Source organism: Microtus oregoni, unplaced genomic scaffold, assembly GCF_018167655.1.
Source record: "Microtus oregoni isolate MIOR12 unplaced genomic scaffold, Mior012 000002F_ref0000024, whole genome shotgun sequence".
In the NCBI taxonomy this organism is placed as follows: domain Eukaryota; kingdom Metazoa; phylum Chordata; class Mammalia; order Rodentia; family Cricetidae; genus Microtus; species Microtus oregoni.
This window is the reverse complement of record NW_024543061.1, coordinates 62910988-62931268: the sequence shown is the minus strand read 5'-3', so window position 1 is coordinate 62931268 and position 20281 is coordinate 62910988. Positions and strand designations below refer to the sequence as shown.

General features: G+C 42.6%; 1 protein-coding gene across 1 annotated transcript; it reads left to right on the top strand.

The window, feature by feature from the left end:
* The first annotated feature begins 1900 nt into the window (after positions 1-1900).
* Klrg1 (killer cell lectin like receptor G1) lies at positions 1901-15480 on the top strand. Its single transcript, XM_041645002.1, has 5 exons — positions 1901-2032; positions 5666-5770; positions 6868-7040; positions 14807-14904; positions 15228-15480. The coding sequence occupies exons 1-5, from the start codon at positions 1951-1953 to the stop codon at positions 15337-15339; spliced, it is 570 nt and encodes a 189-aa protein (XP_041500936.1). The 5' UTR covers positions 1901-1950; the 3' UTR covers positions 15340-15480.
* The last annotated feature ends 4801 nt before the right edge of the window (positions 15481-20281 follow it).

Below are 20281 nucleotides of genomic sequence, written 5' to 3'. Positions count from 1 at the left end.
GCTTGCATGCAAGCACTTTACGACCTAAGCTAACTCCCAAACTTTGGTATTATCCTACAAGTTCTTTATGTTCATTGATCTTCCTTCTGAATGTTCCAATTTGCTATTGACCATATTCAATTAAAGATTATGAATAATATTCCAGAACTTTTGTTTGATTCTTTTTTGTAGTTTCCAATTCTTTGATGAGATTCTAAGCTTTTTATTCACTTTGACCCCCCCTTCTAAAGTGTTTCAACATATTTTTGTAATTATTACAGCTCTTGTTCATGGATTCCCATCAATTTTATTATCTCTACTTAATGCGTTTTCCTCAGACTGTGGTTTAAAAGCGTTATGTCTGAGTGTCAACTTGACAAGGGGTGGACTTGTGATGGTTAATATTGGTTGACAACTTGATAGGATCTAGAACAGCGGTTCTTAACTTGTGGGTCGTGACACCACAGGGTTCACACATCAGCTATCCTGCAATCAGACATTGACATTACATCTCATAATAGTAGCAAAACTGCAGTTATGAAATAGCAATGGGGTCACCTCAGCACGAGGGACCAGATGAAAGGGTCACAGTGTTTGGAAGGTTGGGGACCACTGCTGTACAGTTACCTAGGAGACTAACCTCCTGGAATGTCTGTGAGGGAGTTACTAAGGTGGGAGGATCCACCCAAAATGTGGGCAGCACCAGCGACAAAACGTGGTCCTAGACTCAAAAAGAAAGACTTGAGCAGTGAATCAGCGTCCACCGCTCTGTGCCCCACCTTGCAGATTCAGTGAGCCCAGCCGTTTCCACCATGAGGGACTGCATTCCCTCATCTGTGAGCCAAAATGGGCTCTCCTCCATCAGCACCCTTCAGCTGTTAGGTATTTGGTCATAGCAATAAGAAAACCAGCTAATACACCCAAGTCACATCACAACTCACTGTGTGGCAGGACTGGCCTTGAACTCCTAACAGTCCCTCAATGAAAGAAGCTGGCGGGAACTCAAACAGGACAGAGCCCTGGAGGCAGCAGCTGATGCAGAGAAGTGCTGCTTCCTCTGCCTTGCTCAGCCTGTGTTCTTGCACACCCCAGGACCCCCATTCTGGGGAAGGCACCACTCACAATGGGCTGGACCCTCCCTTCTCATCACTAATTAAGAAAATGCCTATGGAGTCATCTACAGGCCAATCTTATGGAGGCATTTTCTCAGCTGAGAATCCCCTTTCCCATATGACTCTGACCTACGTCAAGTTGACAATAAACTAGCCAGAACAATGATCTTATCTGTTTTTCAATTTTCATGTTTTCTTGTGTGAGTTTTTATTAGTTTTTAATACTTTTATTTTCTCCTACTAGAAAGCCGTTGCTGATAGTTCATTGGCTTTTGTTTCTCTTTGTAATTGTCTTTGCACGGAAGGCTAAAGCAAGGTGTATTTGCCACTGTGAGGAATAAAGGTGCGCACACACCTGGAAGAATGTTCTGTGCTTAGATAGTGTGCCGCACTCCGAAAATACATGGAAGTCTGTTTCTTCCACCCAGCCAGCAGCCCATCATCACACAAACGTTCATCATGACTCAGCAGGCCCACGGGATGATGAAATCAGTTCTAGTTGGTGTCAGTCTCTTCAGAAGGGAAGGGGACTCTGATGAGGGCTGGGAACTCCTCACTTTCAGTGCCGAATCCGTACAGAAGCGCGAGCCCCGCTGTCCCAGCAGAGCAAGACGAGACTGGGAGTCGGGGTGTGTCCACTGGGCATCTAAGGAGTATGCCGCAGCCACCTTTAAAGGACTATTTGAATATTAAGCTCTGTAGCAGCCCTGGAACTTGAATCATTTCCTGAATAAATTGCTTCTGTTTCTGTCAAGTTTCCTGCCGCTGTTTTACAGGATGGGCCATTTCCTCACCGGCGCTTTCTCTCACCCTGCTCTCATTCAGCACCCTCAACTGAGTGTGAAAGGCAGTCGGTGAGATGACTGACAGCGATATTTACTGCACGTTAGAGCTGCCTGCTGCACCTCAAGTCCCAGATGGCTCCAGATCGAAGCTCAAGGGTGAGTGAGCCACTTTGGCCCCGAAGATTGGGCCGCGGGTGAGTGGAGAGGAGGACAACCGGGAGGACAGAGCGCAACAAATCGAGGATTTGAAGAAACACGTTCGGGTTCAGTTTATAGTGTTGGTGTGGAATATGGACCTTTGGCGTGGAGTGTAGCTGTGACCTTGGTCTCAGAAAATTCTTTTCTAAACTGGGCAGTGGAGGTGCAAGCCTTTAATCTCAGCACTCGGGAGGCAGAGGCAGGCGGATCTCTGTGAGTTTGAGGCCAGCCTGGCCTGTAAGAGCTAGTTCCAGGACAGGCACCAAAGTTATGGAGAAACCTTGTTTCGAGAAGAAAAAAAAAAAAGGAAAAAAGAAAAGAAAATTCTTTTCTAGATACTCCTGCCATTCCAGCTAATGCCAACCAATGGCAATGCCATCTTTTTTTTTTGTTGTTGTTAATTTTTTTTCTTTATTCCTAAGAATTTTATACATGTAGACAAGCATGCTATTTTTTATTGATCCTATTTGAAAGTAAGAAAGTCTGCAGTCAGGCGTGGAGCAGTTTACTGTAACTATTGAAATCCTGCCATCTCTTCTTCTCTATCCACGGCGTGATGAAAACAACAGCTTTATTGAGGGTACCAGTAAGGTTTCTTGAGACAAGAAATGGATCCACGAATATAGATTTGTTTCCTGTCGCCCACCCCCCCTTCTCATATTGCATCTGAATGGTGATAGCATAAAAGGTGCTGAAGCCTACTGACCACTGGCCCTGGGACCTGGAGGGCCAGGGAACACCAACAGCAACGCCCACAAAAGCCATTTTCTATGCATATTCACATCTGAGACAGGGAACAACGGAAATGCCAAAATGAATGCTTGATTTTACATCTCAAGCAGGTGACTCCAGAAGATATGTTCTCTTTTGTAGTTTTGCAGACTTTCTCTGTTTGTTATATAAGTTTCTCATCATGGTCTCCTTTTTTTTGTTACAGTTTTTAATGCTGCCATTTGAAAGCATTGCCATATTTTCTAAATCATGGGCATTTCTATTTCTATACACTGTATAGAACTACACATTTTCATATGTGTGATTTTTTTCCTTTATTATATCTGTTCTAATTTGTAAGGATTAGAAATATTAAGTCAAAAGAAATGTATATTTAAAGTGTAGATCTTAATATATTGAATGTTATTATGTTAACATATATTATATGTTAAGTAAAGAACCTAATAATAATTAAAACTAATACATACATAAATAAATTAAAATTTCTGTTTTACTTGTTTTCTTAAATTGGATGGTGACTACTCAAATAATTATAATTGGATACCTTTTTTCATTTAGCAAACAACTACAAATGAGAGGTTTTTATTTCATTAATAAGTTGTCTATGCAGATGGACTTGGTAGTGCACACCTTTAATCCCAGCATCAGAAGGCAGAGGCAAACAGATCTCTGGGAGTTCAAGGCCAGCCAGTTCCGAGTTCCGGTTCAGCCAGGACTAAACAGCTAATTCCTTTCTCAGGGGGTGAGGAAACCATAATTTTTTTAAAAAAGGCATCTATGCCACAAATCTGGTGTATTTGTTATTTACTTTATCTTTATTTATTATTTGAGACAGGGTCTCTCTAGGTAACCCTGGCTGTCCTAGAACCCACTATGTAAATCTACTTTACATAGATCAGGCTGGCCTTGAACTCACAGAGATCCACCTGCTCTTGCCTCCTGAGTGCTGGGATTAAAGGTGAAATCTGTTTGTTTGTTGTAGTTTGTTTCATATAATGATAGTTATTTGGGATTCATGAGTCAAAATATTTATCATGCTGATCTCTTTTTTTAATTGATTCTATTGAGCTATACATTTTCTCTGCTCCCCTTCCTTCCTCTCCCCTCCCCTTCAGCCCTCTTCCATGGTCCCCATGCTCACAATTTACTCAGGAGACCTTGTCTTTTTTTACTTCCCATGTAGATTAGATCTATGTATGTCTCTCTTAAGGTCCTCTTTATGGTCTAGGTTCTCTGCATTGTGATTTGTAGGCTGGCTTTCTTTGCTTTGTGTTTAAAAACCACTTAAGTGAGTGCATGTGATATTTGTCTTTCTGAGTCTGGGTTACCTCACTCAATATGATGTTTTCTAGATCCATTCATGTGCTTGCACATTTCAAGATGTCATTATTTTTTTCTGCTGTGTAGTACTTCATTGTGTAAATGTATAACATTTTCCTTATCTATTATTAGGTCAAGGAGCATTTAAGTTGTTTCGAGGTTCTGGCTATGACAAACAAAGCTGCTATGAACATAGTTGAGCACATGTCCTTGTGGTACGATTGAGCATCCTTTGGATATGTACCCAAAAGTGGTATTATTGGGTCTTGAGGAAGGTTTTTTCCTAATTTTCTGAGAAATTGCCACACTGATATCCAAAGGGGTTGTACCAGCTTGCACTCCCACTAGCAATGCAGGAGTGTTCCCTTTTCATTTTGAACTCTTATGATGCTTCTCTCATTATGAAATTTAAGAAATTGAGACTTTTCATGGATAGCAATGTATAAGAATAGTGTATCTAAAATTTGAATAGATATATGAGACTAAATTAGGAAATTAAATTATCTTTCTTTTTCTTTCATTCTAAGAAAGAGTCTCATGTAGCCCCAGCTGGCCCCAAATTTGCTGTGTAGCAAGGAAGACCTTGAACTACTGATTCTTCTGCCTCTAGATGCAGGATTCCCAGAGGATCTATGCCACATGGTTATTATGACACAGTGGTCCATCTTCAAACAGAAGGCCAACCTATACTTATTATACTTTCAATATTTACATGTAAAACAAGGTGGATTTTATCATCTACTTCTGAGATGAAGGCTATTTTGTTTCAGTTTAAATTTTATTTATTTAAAATTTGAAGGATACAAAAGAAAACAAGCGAAAGCATCTCGCTTCTGTTTCTTCTCTTAACTACCCTCTTTAAAAGGGAAACACTATGGAATGCCTTCAGGGATTTCCAGGTTTGACCTTAGCCAAAAGGCAGAGAAGTGATCTTGAATAGACTTCAGCTATAGCAATTGTCCCCTGTTCTGAGGAATATGTCTTTCTTTTAGCTATATATCGAAAAATCACTTTGTATTTGTTTTTTTTTTTTTTAAAGAAATTCCTCTTCAGAAGCTATGTGTTTCGTGGATATAATTATATTTGACTGGTCTTTTCTGATAAAAATCTATATTTTTAGTTGATAGATTTAGACATTTGGCCTTTTCTTCCTATAGATGTTACTGTCTTCTGAGTATGATATTTTACACATGTGTGCGTATTTGTAGAAAAATGTTTCTTGAGGAGAAATTGCTGGGCCAAAAGGCAAATACTTTGCAATTCTTGTAAATAATGGCAAATTGTCCTTCAGTTCCCCAAAGGCAGAGTCTGTTTACACACTAGCTCACAGGTGTCACACACTTGGGTGTGCGAGCATATAAGCCACAATGGCAAAGGCAAGAGTTTCCTTTAACCTGAGAGCGCTAGACCCAGTCAGGAAAGGAACCTGTGTGGCCTGGGTCTCTGTCTGTCCGGGCAGAACTGCTTTAATATACCAGAGGTTCTTGCCTGAGCCTCTGTGTCTGACTCAGGATCTTGCTTTGGATTGTGTCTCTGCAGCTGTCTTACAGAGGCCCCGTCTTTCCTGCCTCGTGATGGTGGCTTTGGGGCTTTTGACTGTGATCCTCCTGAGTTTAGTGATGTACCAACGGATCCTGTACTGTGGTAAGTACCAACGTCACCTCAGATTAGCCTTTCATTTTGTATGATAAATCAAGATGACAGTTGATGACAGGGTTTTACAGACTTTACTAGAGAATTCTAAAGCTTCAGCACTGCTCTCCACATTGTATTTGAGCCCTAACTTTCCATAGAGAAAATACCAGGAACTTGGGACTTTTTGATCCGGGCTGATTGTGCCACAGTTGTCTGGAAAAGGTGCAAGTCCCCAAAATGCAGACCCCAACCCTGGTGTCATGTGCAGCCTTCCTTCCCCATTTTCTGGTTCCTGACCTATAGTATGTAGTCTACATAGTTCTTTGTATTCATGTGCTCCTGTGGTCCTACGGTAGAATGGCTTATGGCAATTTTATGCACATGTGTCTCATGGAAGGAGAAAACCAGTAGACTGAAGTCTCCTGAGATATTTTCACAGCGCCCTCTCGTTCCAAGTGTTTTAAAGGAATGAGGAGTGCATCTTCTAGAAAAACTCAGCAAGGAGAATCCTAGCACTTTTCACTTTAGCATCTGATGTGCTTTTCTGCCAGAAAAAAAAGTATACTCAAGTAAGTCAGTTTTATTGAGTATAACAATTTTTTTCTAATTTCTGTTGGCTCCAGATGACCATATCGGTTGGTTTTTTTCTAGTTTGTTTCCTTTTCCAGTGCACATTATGGCATGCTGTCTTGGGGCTGGACATCTGGAAGGGTTCTTCTGTCCATGTAGCTATACACTGGGGATGTGAACGCAGTGCATAGACGTGTGCTGTGCAGATGCAGGCATCCTTTACGCAGTGTGCACACATCATAAGGATACGGACGGTTTCCAGTGTCGTGGGCCCTCCACAGACCTCAGGCAGATCAGACCTTCCATCAGAATCCAAGTTTGTTTCATGGTGTGCACATCCGAAGTGGTGAGCTGGGCATTGTGGACTGTTCAGTTTGAGGCCATGTGTGTTGCAGATTTCTCTAAACCGTAGTGTGAAAAGGGGTAGGGCAAGGTTTCCCTTGACACTGGAGTTGCCATGTTTTCTTATAGCTCCCTTTTATTTTCCAGGACCATTTGGTCCAACAATGATGTGAGCTGTGTCCTCTTCCTTCTAGGCCACAAGAACTGCCCCAGCTGCCCCAGCTGCCCCAGCTGCCCTGACCTCTGGGTGAGGAATGGTAGCCACTGTTACTATTTCTCAGTGGAGAAAAAGGATTGGAATTCTAGTCTGGAATTCTGTGTCAACAGAGGCTCACATCTCCTTACGTTTCTGGACGACCAGGAAGTGGTAAATAAAACCATGTAGAAAGTATAGAGCATTTCCCCTCCCTCTTCTTTCCTCTCCCCTCACCCATTCTTCCCCCTTTTTAGATGAGACTGTGCTGTGTAGTCCAGGCTGGCTTTGAACTTGTGGTCTTCCTGCTTCAGCCTCCTAACTCTTGTGTGCATGTTTAAACATTTATTTATGGGCATTTGTGTATGTGTGGTTTTTTATAAACAATTGTTTATTTTCTTGTGTGTATATTTGAACTATTTATTTATTTATTTATTTGTGTTTGTGTGCATGTATGATGTGCTTATATACGTGCATGTGTGTGCGTGTGTGTGTGTGTTAGAGGTAAGGGGGTGGCAAGCATTGCAGCAAAGAACTAGACCAAAAGCCCAGACTTAGTTAAAAGGCATTAGGTCCTGAAACACACAGCCCAACAAAGAAGCAATGATTTCTGTGGAGTCAGTGGAACTTAGGAGGGAAAGGGACTCAAAGACAAAAGGGCCACACATAGGGGCTAAATGTCCTTAGCTGAGTGTTTTCTTCTCACTCTTTGGAATTCAGTAAGTTCTAAATTGGAAACAATGTCCAGAAGGTTGAGTTAAGAGGCAGAGAAAACTGTGGGGGTCCTGTTTCCTAAGTTCTTTCTCCATGCCTCTGCTGGACCTAGGGGATGTTAGCAGTGTCAGGAGTTGGTATCTTGGCACAAATTTGGTCAAACTTGATTACAATTCACATAGAAGAAGAAAGTAAGAAATATTTGGTTTTTAGTGTTAATTTCTTGATTATTTTTTGTTTTGATTTGTTTTAATTTGGAGGGAATAAGATCAAACGTAGGGAATAGCTTATTAGTAATTGAGAGATAGGGGTTTTGTAGCCCAGGCTGGTTTCAAATTCATGATTTTCCAGACTCAGCTTTCTATTCAGATTAATCTGCTGGGATTAAAGAAGTCCACTACATACCTGGCTTGCTAATTGCTATTTTGAGAAAAGATGAGATATTTAGTTTATTTCCTCTCAAAAGAACACTTATATACTTGAAATTCTGGAAGGATCTAAATTCCAAACCATTCCTCAGAGATTTGCTTTTCCTTCATCTCTTCTCTAAGCCAGAATGGAAGAGATACCCCGGAATCTCTTCACTGCACAGGAGAAGAATAGTCTTGTTTGCGGGAACTTTTAGAGCAGCTAGTTTCATTTTGCTATCGCTGTTTTGAGGATCTTACTAAACAAGTGAGCAATTCGCTCGAAACGTTTGTCCCCCAGACTCCAGACACAGCATCAGTGAGTCACAACACATAGCGACAGAGAATTAGCTCCGGCAGCACCGTAAATTACACTGTGTGCTGAGGAGTTAGGGAAAGGGCTAACTTGCGGGTGTCTGGGAGTCCGCTCTAGCTGTCTTTCCATGCAGAGGAGGACCGGGTTCTTGAGGAATTTTGTCTTTCTTTCTTTATGTTCCCTGAATCCTGTACCCACAGTGGAGAACACTCAATAGTTACTCTGCTGCGTTTTCAAAATGAGACAGTTTTCTCTTAACCCCAGAGCCCTGGGTTCCAGTCAGCGGGGGAGGGTGGCAGGAGCCCCTGACGGATTTAATAACAGCTACTACTGATGGTACTTTCCACATTCTTGTGGACTCTTGCTTGATTCTCTTTCTTTCTTTCTTTCTTTCTTCCTTTCTTCCTTTCTTCACTTTTTTTTTGCCAAATTCTATAACAAAATGATCTGCATGGGTTGTCAGAGTGTAATAGGGAGAGTGCGGGCCCTTTTGTTCTGTCCTGCCCAGCTAGCTTATACCCGAAATAATAACACAGAAACTATATTTATTTTAACACTGCCTGGCCCATTAGCTCTAGCCTCTTATTGGCTAACACTCACATCTTGATTATCCCATTTTTATTAAATCTGTGTATCCCCACATGACTGTGGCTTACCAGCAAGATTCTAACCTACGACTGTCTCAGGCCAGAGATTCATGGTGTCTGCCTGTCTGTCCTTCTTCCCAGAATTCTGTTCTGTCTCCCTGCCTACCTAAGCTGCTGTCCTATTAAAAGGCCAAGGCAGTTTTCTTTAATAACCAATGAAAGCAACATAAATACAGAAGTACCTCCTACACCATTTCCCCCCTTTTTTTGTTTAAACAAAAAAGAAAGACTGTCACACTAACATAATAAAATTACATATAACAAAACAGTTATCAAGTAAGAATTACAGCCACACTATTTTATATCTATTTTATCTTTTATCATAACTAAAGAAAACTATAACTATTCATTTTTTAACTCCATCAAAGACTCCAGAAGGATATATTACCTAAGTAAACAAGAAGTAAGCAACTTCCAAATCCTAGAATTGACAGAGACATCTTGCTGCCTGGACAGTCATCCAAAATTCTTTTGTACCATTGGGGCATCCATCCTTAACCTACAGGCCCATAGTATCCAGAAGATATTTTTATGAAGCAGGAAAATTTAAAGACAGTTCAGTCACTTTCTTTTTGTATCCTTCAGAATGTTTCACAGACTCTTTTATAAAGCAGGAACCCCAAAGGGCCATCTCACCTTTAGCTAAGTTTAGCAGTCCTCTCTCTGTGTGTTCTTTATGTTTAGTTTATGTAACAGTTTAGGCAAGAGCAGTTTTTTTGCCCAAATAGCTAACCAACTCCATAAGGAGCCTCTTTGATGCCTATCTTCCTCTTGAAGTAGCTGGTGCTGCCAGGAACAGATCTGTCTCATTGTCATGAAAAGCCCTAAGTTATTAAAACAGTAAATGCCATATTCTGTAGTCTTTGAAAGATATGAAGAATTCTTATCTGAAATATATCTATGCACATCTAGAAAATCTAACTAACATGACTACAAACTTAACTATTATAGATGATTATCCATTAACAACCTATATTCCCTAATTATATATTACATTTTAAGTGCATTACACAATCACAATACCTTAATCGAGATCAGAAATATATATATATATTTAACAAAATTGACCTTAAATTTGTATCAATAAATCAAGATTTATACTATTGCAAATTATTCATATCTATATCATCAGAGTTCGTTGCTCCACTGTTGTTTTACTCCTTTGTTCTCAAGGCATGGCTTACTTACTATATTATAGCATAAGCAATATTCCCAGTTTCATACACGGGTCTGGAGAACACCAAAAGACCATATTTAAAAGCAAAAACCTGGGTCTGGTGGAACATGCCTGTAATTCCACCACTCACTAGGCTGAAGCAAGGAGAAGCATGTGCTTTGGGTCATCCTGGGCTATGGAGTGAGACTCTATATAGCTATACATATCTATGAAATCTATGAAAACCGAAAACTTTCAGGGCATCAAGATGATGCAGTGAGCTGGGCAGTGGTGGCACATGCGGGAGGCAGAGACAGGGGGATCTCTGTGAGTTCAAGGCTAGCCTGGTCTACGAAAGCTAGTTCCAGGACAGGATCCAAAGGTACAGAGAAACCCCGTCTCAAGAAACCAAAAAAAGAAAAAGCAATGTACAGCCAGCAAAAGCGTTTGCCACCAAACCTGGCGACCCGAGTCCGGAGTGCGATCCCTGGAACTCCTACGGTAGAGGGATGGAACTGACCCCCACCAATTGTCCTCTGACCTCCACACATGCGTGCTGTGGCTTGTCCACTTCCTCTAACATAAATAAGTAAGTGAATGCAATAAAAATTTAAACGTTTTAAACTGGCATTCCCATGGTGTAAAGTGCATCCTCAGGCTATATGGTTATTCTTTTTAAAAAATTTGGTTGACTTCTTTTCTTTTCTTTTCTTTTCTTTTCTTTTCTTTTCTTTTCGGCTATGTCCTGAGCCTGGTGACAATTATTTTCAAATCAGGTGACCAATGTGGTTCCTCGCCCCAATGTCCTTTCGGGTTTATTTATGGACCCCCTTAAAGTGGCAAATTCCATTGTTTTTAGACCTCAGGAAAGCTTACTGTTTTTCAAGTTAATACTTAGATGCATTGGTTTAAGTGCTTCTCATGTTTTTCATTTCAAATGAAGAAAAACTTCTTTCCTTAGGGTTTTGAAAACCAGAGGCCTTCTGTTTAAAGATGCACATCCTGTGTGTCTAGGGTGTGTTGACACCTTGCGCTTTACACTGCGCACACAACACGATTTCATTTCTTTTCTTCCATCTAGTGCTAACTTGCTGTAGGTAACTGTTAAACAGTTGTGAACACAATAAAATTGTGAAATTATTTTTAGAGATTATCTAAGATGATGATTTATTCTAATATTGATTAAGTCTTTTCAAATTCTTAAGATAAAATTCTACCTATGTTTAATTATTATGAGTCATGATATATTCACACAAATTATTTTTTGGGGAGGTATCTTGGTTACGTTTTAGTCATTAAAACTGCTGATTCATCAAAACATCGGACTATTTAATAGTTCTGTTGTGTGACTGGCTTTCCTCAATATGTATTAAAATAGCTCAGGTGCATTCCATGAACCATATTAATTTGGAAACTTAAGGGGTGTACTTTTGTGCCTTAATGGTAGTTTCATTTTAATTAAAAATATTATCTATAAATTGTATATATATATACATATATATATACATATATGTTTACCTATAGTATAGAATAGATTGTATATGCAATATATATGGGTGTTTTGGTTTTTTTTTTTTTTTGTTTGGTTTTGAGATAGAGTTTTTCTATGTAGCCCTGGCTGTCCTGGAGCTCGGGCTGTAGACCAGGCTGGCCTCAAACTCTCAGAGATCCACCTACCTCTGCCTCCTGAGTGCTGGGATTAAAGGTGTGTGCCACCATGCCTGGTTTAGAGTTTAAACAGTAACCTTAGAAAAAGATAAAAAGGAAAGAAAAGTATGTATTTGGTTTAATTTTTTAATTAAAATTTAAAAGTAGCAAATATCTTTGTTACTTTTAGTTTTTGCATTTTCCCCTTTCTGGAGTACAAGCAAACATTGATCTTTCCAGAAGTGACACAAGAGCCAAGTGTTCCGTTTCACACTCTCTTTGTGGGATAAGAGTCCTGAGTTACACCCTTGGGTATATTTTCATGCTGTTTCTTCAGTTAGACATGTGTACGTGTGCCCACATATCCCAATCAATCAATCAGAGGACAGAAAGATAATTTCATCTGTGTTTGAAGGCGTTTTCCACATGGGATGTCCTTCAACTATAAGTGATACAGTGAAAATTTGGAATATCTGGGTTCATGCTGAGTAGAAAGGGCTGGTCAAGTAGCTTAGCATTGTTTGCATCTTGAGCACAACAAGCCAGCGCAAGCAGGGAGTTCATGAAAGTGCTCCTTACCACTCTGACCTAGGTCTTCCCCCTTCTCTGCCTTATTAGCTCTGGTTCCTCCTTTGGAGATGCTGAGAAAATGCAATGAATATTTTTCTTCTCTCTTGTGGTGAGAGGGGCTGATCCAGAGCCTTGCATACACTAGATAATCGCTTTACCATGGAACCCCAGCCCCAGCTTTCTTAGTAAGCCAGGGGAGAAAGCAGACAACACACCTTTCTCTTTTTCATTTAAGCGGGCTTTTTAGCAAGTGGGCTTAGAAAGGCATGAAGTCCCAAGCCACCCTGAGCACTGGAATGCCAGTCTCTCTCTCTCTCTCTCTCTCTCTCTCTCTCTCTCTCTCTCTCTCTCTCCTTTGTTCTTCCTTGCTACTCCAGCATGCACACTTAGGACTCAGACAAAGCAGAAGGGGTGGAGATTTCTGTTTAGGAGACTTTTGCCTCTGTAGCATGAGGGCTGACTCCACAGTCTGCCTCCCCAAAAATACTGCACAGAGTTTCCTGTATTTCCTCGAGGTGTTGGGAAGATTGTAAGTAAGCACTTTTGCCATTCCAGTGATTATATTTTAGTCAGAAGAGATGAAGTCATGAACAAAAGTGCTAATTCAAGCCGGGCAGTGGTGGTGCACGCCTTTAATCCCAGCACTCGGGAGGCAGAGGCAGACGGATCTCTGTGAGTTTGAGACCAGCCTGGTCTAGAGAGCTAGTTCCAGGACAGGCATCAAAGCTACAGAGAAACCCTGTCTCGAAAAACAAAACAAAACAACAACAACAAAAAAGTGCTAATTCATGCTTTGGAGACAACGTGCACCTTGAGGTGCACTGTGGGTGGCTGTGGGTGCTGTTTTACGTGGACCCCTCAGAGCTGGACTGGGGCTGGCACAATGACAGCCGGATGACAATCTAGGGCAAGGGTGTTGTTACAGGGAGAAGGAAAAGCTGTGCAGACCTAATGCAAGATGTTCTTGGTCTGTTACAAAAAACAAAAAGCAAAAACAAAAGGAAGGTTGATGGGCTTGAAGCTGGTGACTGAGTGGTTGGCAGGGCCCAGATGGTGCCAGCTTTTGTATGTATAGTAAAGGTCTTAGGGTTTTATAGCCTGAACCTCAGTGAAGAGAAAACAGAGGTGATTCTGCCTTAAAAGTCCAGAAGGGTTCCAGCTGAGTGCCGACCCTGGGCATGCAGAGAGTTTGTTTTTCACTTTACTTTGAGTAGAACCCTTTCTTCTTGCTGGTGAGACTGCCGTCCGGCAACAGAACACCATCCACAGCAGAGCCCATACACTCCTTCTCTTCGGCCCCCGTCTTCCAGGAATGAAACACAATTGACGGCCAAGTGGGACATCAGTAGTATCACGGCAACAGTAGAGCTGGAATTTCACTGGGTTTTCTTGATTCCTAATAAAAGACTTTCCTCCAAAAGAAGCTGTTCAACAAACGCTAATCTAAAACGCCATAGAGGTCGTGCAAGTCATTCAGCCCAAATTCAATTAATTAAGCTGTCCCTGGAAAATACTGGAAATTCATTATGTGAATGCTCAACCTTACGACAAGATTAATCTTCTCGGATTCAGTCCTTGTTCTGTTGAATGTACTGGGCAGTTCCCTCAGGGCACAAACATCTTCTTTTGACTGTACCACTGTCTGGAGCGGAGCACCGTTTATCTTGGCCCGGGGGTAGCACACACGCGGGTGTACTTAGTTTAACTCTGCCATCAGGCCCATTGCCTTACCGCACTCCCACCCCCTTGTTAAAGACAAGATTAAGGATTTGTAAAACGAGAGTGTAACCAAAGGCGGTGCACTGGGTGAGTAAGATGAGCGCCTCTGTAGCTGGCTTGCGCTTTCTGTTGAATACCTATCAGACTCCATCTAATCAGAAAGGAAGTAGCCATGGAAGGTGGAGCAGCGACCATAGCTTATCGGTTATCTCTAAGAATGTGCTTATAAACCAAAAGTCAGTGTGTGTGTGGGGGGGGGAGGGAGTGGCTCCTTGCAATAGGCAGATTTCTATTAGCTCTCCGAACCCCATTCGAATGAGAAGCTAACAGAGGGATTAGTAATCTGGGTCATTGTGATAAGACCCCGTAGATAGGGTGGTTGGTAGAGAGGGTGGGTGAAACAACAGACACAGTGTTGCGACCAGGATGGCCCTCAAAGTTAAGGTCCCTGCAGAGAGCCACTTTCAGCTCATCCAAGGGTGTCTTTCCTTGGCTTTCAAGAGAGCTTCAGCTCCGATCTTTTCTTATTTTAAGGCTGTAGAAGCCTGTCATGGGAGCTGCATCCTATGAGCTCACATAAGCCTAATTGACTCAGATGCCATCACACTGGAAGCCAGGGTTTCAATGCATGAATTCTGGGGTACAGGCGTTCGGTCCTCACCCAGTTCTGAGAGAGTACAGGATGATTCTGTGACCGCTCCAGGGGTCCCTGGTGTCCCTGCACCTTTGCTGTCTTGATTCACCATCTTCAATCTCTTGCTCAGATCCCCATCCGCAAGCATTTGGACAAAACCTTTTACTGGATCGGCTTGAGGAACAAGGACGGCTGGAGGTGGGAAGATGGCCCAGTTCTAAGCTTAAGGTATAGTCTTACAGGACCGAGGGCAGTGAGGAAAGAGGAAGAAGGGAGGAAAACCCTCGGGCTTGGGAAACAAGGAAAACAGGGCAGGCAATAAAGAGTGAAAATAGAGAGGAGAAGAGCCAAAGACAGACAGGAACAGTGGTGGTCAGAGCAAGGTCAAAATTGTGGTGACACTTTCAAGGGGAGTATAAAGCCTTTTGTTCTGCCATTTGGGGACCTGAGGAGTCTGAGAAGGAGACAGAGTCAACTTTTTCTCTCTCACCCTTTCAAGTCTTCTACTGTGCATGTTACTCGAAGTGACTGACGCCTTTGATTTTTTACAGGATTTTTTCTAACAGTTTGATACAGAGGTGCGGTACCATCCACAGAACTGGCCTTCAAGCCTCTAGTTGTGAAGTTCCTTTGCAGTGGATCTGTAAGAAGGCCGTACACTGATAGATGCCATGTCCTGAGCCTTGGGTCTGCCATACGTCTTTAAAAAGAGGGAACTGGTCCAGAAAATCCTTGTTCACAAATGGATGTTTAACAAATGCCAAACCTGCTATGATATGCCTTCAGACAGTGGATTAGTTTAGCCTCCTGGGGACTGGCATTTTCCTGCTGGGCTTTCTTGGAGACTGTTTAAGTAAGTGTTATGTTAGCCATTTAAAGCCTGGATCTGGGCAAATGAAATAGGTAAAGTCTGTTTTAATGCCTCTCGCTGTAGAAGCTCACACTGGCGCCTTCCTCCCCACCTCTGCCATCTCTGTCAAGGACATGCGGAAAGCTATTCCTCTGCAAAGAAGAACGCAGCCCTGCCATGTTCAGCGATGGTTACGTGCCGATCAACTAGACAGAAACACACAGCTCATGTCCTCGCTCCCGCTTGGAGGCTAAACAAGCTTGCCCATACTGTAGGGAAAAGTGCAGTAGTCACAGCATCCAGGAGGGTAATGGAATGGGAGAGGCTGGCTCGGGATTTGGCTGGGGTGCTCTGTAGCTCAGTGGGGTGATAATAATGACCAATAATTATTGCAAGGCTACCAATTTATTGTGGATTTAAAAATAGCTCGATGAAAGGACTATGGGTGCTTCCTGAGAGGATGGATGTACTTGACCACTCTGATGGGATCATTTACATTTGATGAAGGTATCAAAACATCATGCTGTACCCCATACACGGGCACAATTGTTATGTATCATTTAATTGAAATCAAGTAAGTCACAATTAAAATTAAAAACCACCATTCTGCTACATTTCTATTTTATATTCTGACCTAGTCTATAGAGACATGTGCATGTAGTATTTTGGTGAGGTCCTTTTCTGTGTACTGGCGTGAAACATACGGAATATGTGAGCTGATGCAGGTTCTGTCATTGTGCGTGGGTCTTGGTGCATGAAGTTTCATTCTCCAACACTGCTGGCTGCGAGAAGCCATGCCTGCAAGGCGTGGAAAGTGGATGAGGACAGTGTGCCGCTTTCTGCCTCCCAGCTCTCCACACTTGCTCAAAGACCAGCACTTAACCTGCCTTTTCACAGAAGCTGGCATGGGTGTGGTCAAAGGTGCCAATGTGTGGCAGTTTCTGTTCTGTGTGGTGAATGTGTGCTTTGCATGTTAACTCAGCGATAGTCATTCATCTCCTGGGTTTTTATAGAGGAAACTTGACAGAAGTAATTTATACGGTTGAGTCCTGTCCTGATGCCTCGTAAGCGAGATGACTTCGTTATTTCTTCTTGGGAGAGTTTGGACACAGGTGAGGAGATGCCTTTTGAGTCCACAGCAAAATGGAAGCAAGTCTTCGTCTTTTGACAATGCCAGGTTGCCGTGTTTGTTTTTCATAGTCCACTCTACCGCCACTCCATTTTGGCATCTAAGATAGTACTGACATTTAGCAAATATTTAATAAACAAACTGGTAAACGAAATAAGAGAAATTAGAAATATTTATTCTAGTTGTTTCTGTTAGGTCATGTGTTGGAGGGAGTGTATTCTGGCCTTTCTAGCCCACCCAAGTAAGTGGTAAGTAGCTGACACCCTGAAGGCACCAGGAAATTTAATTTGGGTTTTATGTTCATAGAAGGGAGTGGTGGAGACTCATGTGCCCACCCCCCTACCATCTCAGCTCTGCTCCTGGGGGAGGACGCTCATCATTTATGGGCGTGGTGGTATTTTCTCCCACTTTGTCGGGGCCCTGATGATGCGTGCACTTGAGTCATGGCTTGAGTACTAGAGGCTGCGCAGTCTCAGTTTTCTGTTCAAAGATACATGAAGGGGACACCAGGCAGGATGTGCATAGCTTTCTTTACCAAGAGTTCAATTGATGCATAAGGGTTTCTCACACTTATCAGTACTGAGTGTCATCTCTCACTTTCTTGTCCCCCGGAAGTGTGAGTATAGAAATTGCTCATTCCCAGCAGGTCGTTTCTCCGGTATCAAATTTCAGTGAACTTAATTTGTGTGTGCACACATGGCACAGTGTGTGTGTGAGTCAGGACAATTTGTTGAGCTGTTTGCTCCTTCCACCATGTGGCATCTGGGGATGGGACCAGGCTGGGTGGCTGGCATCTCTACTTGCTGGGCATTCTCTCCAGCTCGGAGTAAGACATTTACTTAAGGCACGACCAGAATATTAAGAAGACTAAGATAAACAAGAGAGGGAGAGACCTCTGGAACAGGCATCTGAGACAGTAGTTAAAATGGAAATACAACCATATATTCTTTAGACAGTAGCAAGAATTGAGCTTCTGTCTCCTTGCATTTTTATTATTTTCTTCTACTTTAATAAACCACTTTTGGAGCCTGAGTACAGAGATTAGCAGAAGGAAACACCTTAGTGTGTGTGTCAGCATCTTTGTGGGCCATGCACGCTTCTCGTGTCTGCTTCTGCTTCTCACTGATGCCCACTACCATTCACCTTTCCTCCGGGATGTTCTTTCTGTCCACTTCCATCTTTAGGAAGTGGACAGGTTTGACCTTTGTTTCACATGTTTTCAAAACACACCTCATGGTCTCACTGCTTCCTGTAGTGTCACGCCAATGAGACCTCCCACTCAAGCTGTGTGTAATTCATTCATCCTTTTGGCTGCTTCACAGCCTCCGTGTGCTGTAATGACATCTCTCTATTCCTCTGATTCCCCAGGATGAATCGTTCTACATAGCCTTATTCTTGAGTTTTCTCTACTTAGGGAATGGCCACGCCCTCTGTGCTGATGTTTAGACTTCAGACTGAAGTGCTGGAACTGGCAAAGAGTTAGAGAACTGGGAGAATAGGCAGACTCTCAAGGGGACAGCATAACACTTCCAAACACAGGGCAGTGGTGGGATGGCGTTTGTCTAGCACGCACCAGGCCCTGGTTTTTGTCCTCAGTATCATAGACAGAGAAGAACAAACACTGGCATTTCAACAAGCGATCCTCAACCTGCTTGTTGTTAATGAACTAAACACGGACCCTGGAGAAAGCACAGCTGGCCTAGACACTGGCCACAATCAAAACAATAAGCGGAAGAGAGAAAATATGATTAGCTATTCTTTCCTGAGCCAAAGCTAAGAGATGCTGAAAGACGGACACCCAGTACTAAATGCAGCTAGTTCACTCCCGTCTCCAACACCAATCCCAAGTTTTGAGCCACCCAGGGCAGACTGCAGAGTGACAATAACAGAGAGAGACTAGTCTTTCTTCTCCGCTGGCTGAGAAAACAGAGTGTGTGCGTTTCATGTCCAAGGTACAAGTCATACTGGGGGGAACACAATTTGGGCGGAACACAGTTTTCATTCATAAAATGTCTCAGTGGGGAGGCTTGAGGAATCCAGTTTCTCTTCCTAGCTTTGATAACAGTCAAAGTCTCCTTTTGCAGCTCTGGTTTTATTAAATCACCCTGAACCTTTCTTCTGGTTTTTGGTTTGTGGTGTGGGAAGGTGCTGCAGGAGAGGCATCTCTGACCTCAGGCCACCTCATCTGTGGGCTGAAGTGCCTCCAACTCAGTGATTCTCAACCTCTGGGTTGTGACCTGATTGGGGTCGCATATCAAATATCCTGCATATCAGATATTTGCATCACAGTTCATAACAGTAACAAATTGCAGTGATGAAGTAGCAACAAACTCTTTTATAACGGTTAGTTGTCACCACAGCATGAGGGACCGTATTAAAGGGTTGCAGTGTTAGGAAGGTTGAGAACCATTGCTCTCGTTCTTTGATAACAGAATTTTATTAGCAGATTTACCAGTTTGTTCTATTCTGTTTTCTTGTTCACTCCATTGGCCGATTTTCTCGTCTGTGCTAACAAAGGAGGTCGTCGTTACTGCTCCTGCCTGCAGGTTTAACTGTGGTTCCTCAACTGTAGTTTCCTTGTATTAATTACTGTGATGCTTTCCACGCACCCCACCCTTGAAAACCGTCTGAACACCAGGCCTGGTGCTGCAGGCCTGTAATCCCAGCTACTTGAGAGGCTGAGGCAGGAGGATTGAATCAAAATGAGCTCCAGGCCAGCTCACCTTAGACTTTGTCTCAACATAAAAAGTAAAAAGAATGTCGGGATTGTAGTTCAGGGGTCCAGCACTGCCAGGCGTGTGAGAAGACCCAGGTTCAATTCCTTGGACCGCTAAAAACGACATAAGCGAAAAAAACTAAAACCAAACCAGAGAAGAAACTCAAACCTGAAAACCACCCTGAGCCAAGGATGCTAAAAAGTGTGTTTCCTATTTTTCCTTCTAAAATTATAGCCTTAACTTGTGCTTGCTCAGGAATTTATTCCTTAACCTTGCAACTGAGCATGCTCAGAAATGAGTGTGTGTGTGTGTGTGTGTGTGTGTGTGTGTGTGTGTGTGTGTGTGTTTCCCTGAGTAAAATCCCTATCTTACCTTTATTTGAGGAGTCATTGTTTCGGGAAAAACACCCATGCTCTCCTTGCCTGCCGCGTGGGACACGACTGCCACGTGACACAATTGTCTCACTCTGCAAGTTTCTGCCCTGCCTGTCTGTCTTCCCATTCACCGAGAGGGAACCCCATTGCGGTCAGTAACGTTCCTCATGGCTTTTTATAGTTCCTTCCCCATCGCTTCTGCCTTCCACGTGACACGCCCCTCCCCTACTACATCTGAACATGCTTTGTTTGTCACTAGACTTTAGACTGCATCTCTTTTGGGGCTAGGGTCTCATTATGTGGATCGGACTTGCCTTGAATTCATGATCTTCCTCTCTCAGACTCCCGAATTCTTGGGCTACAAGCAGCGTCACCAGGCCTGGCTGGATGGCTTCATTTAAAGCTAGAGTGTATAGAATTTTAAAGAATTATACAATGCGCATTTTCTTCCTGATGAAGGAAGGTCATTGGCTAATAAAGGAACTGCCCTGGCCCATTTTATTGGTTAGAAGATAGGTGGGAGGAGTAGGCAGAG